Here is a 9241-nt window from a genome sequence, read left to right on the forward strand (position 1 = left end):
TTTGATTACTTAGACATCGATTTGTTGTTCTACTTATTTATGCATTCATTGATTGATTATTGTCTGTGCCCTGACGGGGATCGAGCCCACAACCTTGGTGTATCAGGATGACGCTCTAAACCAGTGATGGTGAACCTATGACACGCATGTCAGAGGTGACACGCGAACTCATTTTTTTGGTTGATTTTTCTTTGTTAAATGGCATTGAAATATATAAAATAAATATCAAAAATATGTCTTTGTTTTGCTATGGTTGCAAATATCAAAAAATTTCTATATGTGACACGGCACCAGTGTTAAGTTAGGGTTTTTCAAAATGCTGACACGCCGGGCTCAAAAGGTTCGCCATCACTGATCTAAACCAACTGAGCTACCCAGCCAGGGCTCACCAGCCAATTTCAAGTGCTCAGTATTCACATGTGGCTAGTGGCTGCCGCGCGGGACAGTGCCGATGCTAGAACCCCTCCAGCAACACAGTTCTTTGGCTGGTGCTGCTGTAGACACTGTCCTGTGAGGGTAGTGGGTGCTTGTAGGTTGTGTGAGGTCCGTCCTTGGTGTTTGTGGTGAGGTCAGGCAGATTTTTTCAGATTCCTTCTTAAGCCTGAACTGTGCTTCCTCGTATCCCCCGGCTGCAGGATGCTCGGCAGAAGTTCCGCTCTGTTCTGGTTGAAGCGACGGTGAAACTGGACGAGCTGTTGAAGAAGATCGGCAAAGCCGTGGAAGACTCGAAGCCCTACTGGGAGGCGCGGAGGGTGGCGAGGCAGGTAAGATAGCCCCGCATGTCCTCTCCCGGCCTCTGCCCACCATCCCAGCTGGCGTTGGAGTGTGCCTTCTGACTTCTGTGTCTCCCCTGAAAGTTAGAAGCGTGAGTCCTGTGTGATGGGGAACAGCCATGACTTTGTCATCAGCTGCATTTGGAGTCAGTCTCTTATCACCCGCCCCCCCCCATACCCTCCCCAGTCTGCCTTCATCCAGCTCTTGGTACTCTTCATAGAGGGTGGGTGCTGACACTTGGATGGCCCTATGAGTGGGCGCCGCTTTGCCCCCAGAGTTGGCTCCCAGGTCCCCTTGCCAGGCAGCGGGGCCAGCTCAGGCGGAGGAGAGGATGTGTCCAGAACATCAGGCTCCTGCTCTGCCCTCTCCTAATGACCGCCTGTCCGTCTCCTCCTGGTGTGGGAGCAATTAGCCGTTCGCCTCCCTTGAAATACCGGTTCTTTGTCCTGAGAGCCCAAACAGGCAGCTGAGGCACCAAGACGAGAAAAGGGGCAGCAGAGGGGAGCTGCGGTCAGGCGATTGCTGGGGCCACAGGGACGTTGGTTCTGCTTTCAGAGTGTGTCTCCCTTGGATGGCTGCCGCTGAGATGCGGGGTGTCCCTGTGCCACCGCTCGGCCCCCGATGGCCAGGCATGTGGCCGGGGAAGGAGAAGAGCCCTGACACTGGCCCCTGCCCGCTGCTCCTTCCTCTCAGCCCTTGTCTTGGTTGGTGAGCATAAGTGATCCTGACAGTCACTGAGTCCTGTGGACAAGGCGCTGAGTCATCAGGTCTGATCACATAATAGCCGGCCCCCGGGGGCCTGTGACTGACGCACTGTCCACTGGCAGAGCTCAAGATGAATGCTGAGGGCCTCCTGCCCAGCCTGGTGCCTGCACGCCCGCCCCTTCAAGTCCTGCCTCTTTGCAGGTGGGGCAGGAAGAAGGGCGGAGAGGTCTCAGAGTGACCCCTACCCCTCAGCCCCAAGGGACCTTGTTGGTCTGTAGCCGAGGAACTGGAAGGATGCTCAGAGGCCCAGGCTGGGTGCGGATGTCACATCTCATCGCCGTGGATGGGGGCTGTCTGGGCTTGGGCCAGGTGGCCGTCTGTCTGTGCACCAGCGTGACCTTCCTGATGGTGAAGGGGTGGGGCTCACCGCCAGCGCCTGCCAAGTGGGGCTTCCTGTTTTCTTCCTCTGGTCTTGCTCCGCCCCCTTCCTTTCTATATGGACAGACCCCGCAGAGCAGGGGTGGTCTCTCAGAGGCCTTCAGAGCATCTCCTTCCCTGTCTCGCGCGGCACTGCGTTCCCAGAGCCTCCGCACCCTCGTCCATGGGACTCTATGGTCACGGACCAGCCTTGGCTCTCATGAGGTCGTCCTAGGACTTCATGGGAGAGTGTTTGGCCATGGAATCCCTGCATGAGCTTAGGTTTTGGCTTCATTTAAAAAAATGTGGTAGGAAATATCGAAAATAAACAAAAAAGAAAATAAGCCCCCATACCTTCTGTGAACAGTTGATGTATAGCTCTTGTTTTTTGTGTTGTTTTTTTTTAAATAAAGATTATACTGCAGGGGTGTTTTTTAAAAAAATATATTTTATTGATTTTTTACAGAGAGGAAGGGAGAGAGATAGAGTTAGAAACATGGATGAGAGAGAAACATCGATCAGCTGCCTCCTGCACGCCCCCTACTGGGGATGTGCCTGCAACCAAGGTACATGCCCTTGACTAAAATCGAACCTGGGACCCCTCAGTCGCTCTATCCACTGAGCCAAACCGGTTAGGGCGGGGTGGTTTCAATATATGTCTGGGATGACCATGTCCATCCAGCCAGAGGCTCAGTGGAACGGTGGAGACTTAACAAAGGGAGAAACTTCTCCTGCAGCTTGGCTTTCCGTAAAGAGTTTACAAAGATTTGTAATTGTCCGGCCTGTAGAAATTCTCTCTGCCCATCAAAATGTGCACTGACTTTATTATTCCTGGTGTCAACTTATTTTCCTACTAAGTGAGTCAGGCCCAACCCTGTGGTTTTGAGAAAACCCAGTGTACATCCTGCCAGGAGGATGGAGAAGATGTCTGCTCTTTCTTTTCTGGGCTGAGCTGGGGGCAGGGAGCTGGCTTTGATTTATCTGAGGGTTTTTTCCTCGAGCCGGAGCTTGTTTTTAAGGTGGCTTTGCCGTATCTGCCGGCCCATCTGGCCTTCAGTGTGTGGCCGGGGACATTGTGACGAGGGGGTGGAGCCGTGGGACTCGGGAAACCCGAACAGCGGAGTGTTTCTTGCTTATTTTGCCCCCTGGGTTCTGTCTGGTCGAACAGTGGCCCTGGGCTTGCATTTTATCCCTGCCAGTCCCAACCCTTGTAACTGTTTTCCTCTACAAAAGATTGTGGTAAACTGTATGTAAGATTTACTTTTTTTTCAGCGTACAGTGCAGTAGCACGAAGGACATGCATATGGCTGTGTAACCCTCACCGCCGTCCATCTCCAGAACTTTTTCATTTTCCCAAAATGAAACGCGGTACTCATGACATAGTGACTTACCATTTCTCCTTTCCCTCAGCCCTTGGCACCCACCATTCTGCTTTCCGGCTCTATGAGCCTGACGACTCCAGGCACCCATGCACGTGGGATCCTGCACTATTTGTCTTTCCGTGACTGGCTCATCTCACTGAGCGTCATGTCCTCAAGGTTTCCCCGTATCGTAGCACATGTTAGGTTTTCATTTCTTTTTCAGGCTGAATAGTATTCCACTGTATATGTGGGCCACGTTTTGTTTACTCACTCATCTTTAAACGTTTTATTTATTGATTTTAGAGAGAGAGGAAGGGGCTGGGGGAGAGAGAGGGATTGATTGTTGTTCCACTTATTCGTTAGTTCATTGGTTATTTCTTGTATGTGCCCTGACTGGGGATCGAACCTGCAACCTTGGCATATTGGAACGATGCTCTGACGAACTGAGCTACTCAGCCAGGGCCTTCCTCACTCATCTTTAAATGGACATTGGGGCAGCTCTTGTTATTTTTAACTGGTTGGAGCTGGGAGAAGTGCGTTGCCAATCTGGAGAGCAGCAGAGGGTTATTCGGTGCTGAAAGTTGCCTGTTTGGGGTTTACGGGCCATGCACATTCGTGTCCCATCCTGACTTCCTTTGGGGAAGTGAGTGGGGAAACATTGAAACTTGTAGAATGACTTACCTGTGGGACAATCAGCAAAACTTAGCCCCTGGAGCCAGACTGCCTGCCTGCCTGTGAATTCTAATTCACCACTTAATAGCGGTGGGACCTCAGCAGGTTGCTTAATCTCTGTGCCTCAGTTTCTTCATCTGTAAAGTGGAGTTGTGTGTCAGTTCTAGCTTTTGCTATGGAACAAACCACTTCACACTTAGGGGCTTACAGCTCATGATTTTTCTGGGCTGTTTTCCTGATCTCACGCGTGACTGGCTGATCTCATGCATCTACAGTCACTTGGTGTGTTGGCTGGAGGCTGGCTGATCTTGGATGGTTTTATCCATCAAGCAGTTGGCTGGTTGTGAGCTGAGGCGTCAGGGGTGACAGGACCACATGTGTCTCATCTCACAGGCCAGGGGGCCTTCTTCCTGCGGGGATTCCAGGCCGCTGCATGCATCCCATTTGTCCCTTTGGGAGGAGTAAGGCACACGGCCAGTCCAAAGTCAAGAGGTGGGAAACAGCCCAGCTGGCGTGGCTCAGTGGTTGAGTGTCGACCTATGAACCAAGAAGCCATGGTTTAATTCCTGGTCTGGGCACATGCCCGGGTTGTGGGCTTGATCCCCAGTGTGGGGTGTGCAGGAGGCAGCCAATCAGTGATTCTCTCTTATCATTGATGCTTCTATCTCTCTCTCTCCCTCTCCCTTCCTCTCTGAAATCAATTAAAAAAATAAAATTAAAAAAGGTGGGAAACCATAAGCTCTGCCTGCAAAGTATTATAGCCATTTTTACAACTTACCGTTGTATTAAATTAATACATGTGAAACATTGGGATCAAAGGAAAAGAAGGTAAGTTATTATTATTTCAGAAGTATTTTCTGTCAGGTATTATGTCTCCCTGGTGGATCTGCTGCCTTAAAAACAAACAAACCACACAGTAAAAACCCCTGGGGAGAAGAAACAAACCTGTGCGGCTGGGAGAGGATAGGGAAGATAGAGAGACTGGGGACAGACGGTGGTCCCAGGCAGGCTGCGTCCATATGGAGTTAGTCCTCGTGAGGATAAAACGTGCCAGAGGGTCAAAAACTGATGCTGAGGAAATAGCTGACTTACTTCTTGACGGGTCTAAAGCGCTCTAAGCCCAAACAGATAATGTGGCGAGGCCCCCAAATGGATGCGGAGTCGTGCTTCCCGTGATATGGGTTAGGTCACGTGCATCAAGTAGTCCCCCGAATTCCTATGTTAGCCACAGAGGAACGGAGTGTTGCATCTTCCTATGCTGGGAAATTCTAGACATTGGTTGTGTTTGCAGAAGACCCCTCCGTAAGTGGGGAATGAGAGGCCCAGGTTCTTTATAATAAAGCTTTAGCCAAGAAGGGTTGAACATTTTCCTGACCCTGGGTGACATGTTCATAAATTTCTTTGGCTTTCAGCCTCACACAGACTTGCCTACCATGCATTTTTAATTGGTCATGACCTCTCCAGTGTTGATGTCAAATGGAGTCCACAGATTTAGCCATGTTTCCAAGGTTTCAGCATGTGCTATAGACTTCATTTTTACACGAACTGGGGTGGCCTCCAGTGAGGATCTGCAAATTTCCTCTCCCCTTTCCTGGATGTACCCTATTGTTGCCTCATGAACATCGAATTCATGGCCAGCAGCACCGTGACTCATGCCTGAATGAAGTTTATCTAAAGGAGTGTTTTCTCTGTAAGGGGCATCACAGCCTTCTTGGGCTGAGGAACACTGGACAGCACTTCAGCACTAGGCTTGGGGGCTACTTTAAATATCTGATCACCAACAAAAATGGGGAAAACATGGCCCTACCTAGCCTGTGAGATGGACAGTTTTTGCTGAGTGTGAGAGCTGGAGGGAGGAGGCAGTGCCACCTCGGGAGACCTCAGCTGGGAGTGTGCACGTTGAGTGACTCAAGGTGTTCGCTACTCTGTGTGGGTCCAGAAATGGCCCAGAATGCACCATAAATATTGATTTTGAGTTGACAAATACATTTTAGCAAGTAGACAAAGTCGCAGATATGGAATGCATGAGTAATGAGGACCGACCGATTGTATTCACCAAGTCATGAGCCCAGTGAACTTCATTTGTTAGAGCACTGGGCCACATGGCATGGTTGATGGCATGTGGAAGAAGCCAGTGGAGCGAGGTCACTGTGTGTGTGTGTGTGTGTGTGTGTGTGTGTGTGTGTGTGTGAAGCTTGGGGAAGAGCAGCATGCCTGAGCCCCAAAGCACGGAGAGAGTCTGGGTACACAGGACAGGGCTGAGATGGGAGGGAGAAGACAGCATGAAGGTAACCAGGGCTGTGGGAAGGGAGCCGGGCTGGGGGACCAGCTAGGGAAGGAACGGTGTGGCCTGTGGCCAATGGCAGGAGCACCTGGCAGCCCCGCCCGGCCTCCAGACTGGGTGGAGAAGCTGCAAAGCAGCCACGGTGGGCTCTGGCACATGGGGCTCATGTTGTGTTTGCCAAGTTGATTGGGCTTTGACGACCAGTGTCCTGTCCTTACCTTACCTGGCCCCATCTTTTGAGATCTGTGTGTTAGGCAGCATGGGTACTGCTCTGTGTAGGGGATGCCATTTATCTTCCCCTTTTGTCCCCACGTTACAGATGAGAAAACTAGTCCTGAGCCCAGAGACTGTTACTTGGGCCCTTCTGGTTGCATCTGCCTCAGCCTCCTGGGCTAAGAAGTCAGGCCTGTACACACACCTCTCTGGGGTGCGGCCTCATCCGAGAGACTGTGAGGACTGGCACACTTAGTGGTTAGCCAGCCGCCGAGAAAGGCTCAGAGGGAACCCCGAGGCTTGGACTTGAAGAGCCTGAGCAGCCAGTAGGAAACTGAGGGGCTGGGGATCTGGCTTTGGGAGACGGTGGTGAGTCGGCTCTCCTGAGTGTTGAACGTGTGACGGGGTTCCTCAGTGGGAATTTCAGGGCGGCTGCAGGTGGGGAGCTGGGAGTGAAGAGTACGGAGGAGAGTGTGTGGAGGGACCCGAGTCAGAGATTAAGGACGGAGGGAGGAGGAAAAGGAGTCATTTTAACACTCGTTGTATACCATGCACTTTTCTAAGTGCTTTAGTGCATGAGAGAGGCACTTTTTTTTTTTTTTGCGGAAGAGGAAACTGAGGTTTAGAGAAGTTGAGTTATTCAGGGGGCTCCCCACATCCCCATTTATTGAGGACCTACTAGGTGCCCAGGTCAGCAGTAGTAGGTCCCTTGTGTGCATTATCTCATCTAGTCCTCACAGCAGCAGGGCAAGGTGGCATTACCGTCGTCATACGGAGCGGGGGATAGTAACTGAGGCTCGGGAGGAAAAGTAACGCGTCCCCATCACAGACCTCGTGAGGAGAGGAGCGAGGGTTTGAACCTGCATCTGCCTGGTTCTGGCTGCTGCCTGGTGCCTGGCACGTAGGAGGCACTTCGTGACTGTTGCAAAGCCTGCCCTACCCTTTGACACATCGCAGGGAACGGGCAGGAGAAACAGTTGACTGGTTGGGCTAAAGGAAGATTTTGAGCTCATCTGTGCACTTAGTTCCCTGCCTTTCCTGCCCTGGGGGACTGGGAGGCTCTTGCTCTAAGTAATTGGGGGCCCTTTCAGACTTCTCCCCCTCATGGCCCTCTGTCTTGTTCTGGGACCAGTGCAGCTCCGTCCTGCCTCCCTTTTTCCCCATCACTTTGACTTCTGCCGAGCCGCTTTCCTGCCTGGGTGGCAGCTCTCGCCGCCGTGGGACTTGGGTCAGGAGGTTGGGTCAGTGACGTCCATCCTGGGGGCCCCAATCGTATTCCCGCTGGGTGGCCACCGGCCAGTTCCTGGGAACTGCGTCATCCCGGCTGCCCACGGCAAGGGCAGGCAGCGGAGTGACGGGGCACCTGTCGCAGAGCAGGGTTCCTAGTGATTTGCAGCAAGAAGGGAGACGGCCATGAACTCTCCCTCGCCTGCAGGGCCGCATGCATCCTGCCTGCAGTCTTGGTTGGAGATTGGGGGGAAGGAGCCACCGCAGTGTGGAAGCCTAGAATCTTGAATCTGTGTGGAGAGGGGAGCTTCTGACCCAGGTTGCTGGCTAGAGTAGGTCTTGAGGCTTCAGTCGGAAGGACACCCCTTCCCCCACCCTCTTTGGGGTCACTCAGCTCCTGCTTGTCTGGCTCTGCCTCCGAGTCCTCTGCTGCAGCGGGAGCAGGGAGCCTTGTTGATCTTGAGGTTTCCTCTCCTGGTGGTTCTGTGGGCCACTTGCATTGGACCCTTACCTGACTGGCAGGTGGCAGAAGGCCAGGAATGGGGCACTGCTCACATGCAGGGTCTCACGCAGGCAGTAGTAAGCATGCTGCCCACCATGACCTTGTCGGTTGGGAGCTTTGTTGGACGGTTTCCCTCTCCCTGTCCCCTTTGCTTTTCACGGAGGCACCGCCGACTCCCAGGAAGTGCCGCTTGGTGGGCGACATGCTGCCCGAAGCTAACAGATGGGGTTTGTCACCGCAGTTTAGCAGTTAGAGGCCGAGCTGGACGAGGTTGTTTCTTGCTTCGTCCCCTCCCTGCCATCTGCCTTCAGGGAAATTATTGCGTTGACATAGATCACCCCTTCCTTCCTCCCCACGTTGTAAACCACGGGCACCCCCTGGAAAGGAGGGGCGGGTGACTGACTTTTCGGATGAGAAAATCAGAGTAGGGGATGGATGTGGCTACCAGTTTTGTCAACATGGGTAGGCGTTTCGTTGCCAGGCAGCAAGGTTTGGGCCCTGGCCCAATGGTAAGATTTCTTCCGGGCACTTTTGGTTTACTTTCTGTTTCCTTTCCTCGCCTTGGGGATCCCCTCTGCCCACCCCCCCCCGCCCCTGATTTACTTCTTTCTTATCGCCTCCCACCTTCCATCCCTCCCCATGTGACTTCATATTCTGACCCCCCCTCCCTTCTAAGAAAATCGACCCTGAAGAACCGATGGACTTGGTTACTCTGGAGAAGTAGCTGACAGTTGTGTATCAGAGGTTTACTCTGGATGTACAAGTACTAAGGCTTTAAAAAACATTACCATGAGCCCTACGCCCCTTCTCCCCGGCACGCCAGCGGGGTTCCCTGACCAGGAGAGCACGTCTCCTGCGCCCACGTGGCTGATGGGCCGTGTGGGAACCTACGCATGCGACTGGATGGACTTTTGATTCGCGACGGATGGCGTCCGAGGAAACTTTGGGTTCTGCCTGAAAAGAGCAGAACCCAATCAACAAAAGCTCGAAAATACGAACCATTCCCCATGGGTTTGCCGATCTGCTTGCTTTCCCATCCCTGAAGGCCCTAGGTCCGGCTCTTTTCTTTTTTATTAAAAAAAGAAA

General features: G+C 52.5%; 1 protein-coding gene across 3 annotated transcripts in view; it reads left to right on the plus strand.

Moving 5' to 3' along the window:
- The window catches only part of SH3BP5 (SH3 domain binding protein 5), a 66678-nt gene that overhangs the window by 27621 nt on the left and 29816 nt on the right, over window positions 1-9241 (plus strand). For 2 of the 3 annotated variants that reach the window (XM_023749513.1, XM_006083683.3), the window contains exon 3: window positions 636-764. The exons of the other annotated variant lie outside the window; for it this stretch is intronic. In XM_023749513.1, coding sequence (XP_023605281.1) covers window positions 636-764 — 129 coding nt within the window. The remainder of the gene's footprint in view (window positions 1-635; window positions 765-9241) is intronic. 3 annotated transcript variants of the gene reach the window in all.

This window comes from Myotis lucifugus, unplaced genomic scaffold, assembly GCF_000147115.1.
Source record: "Myotis lucifugus unplaced genomic scaffold, Myoluc2.0 scaffold_8, whole genome shotgun sequence".
Lineage (NCBI taxonomy): Eukaryota > Metazoa > Chordata > Mammalia > Chiroptera > Vespertilionidae > Myotis > Myotis lucifugus.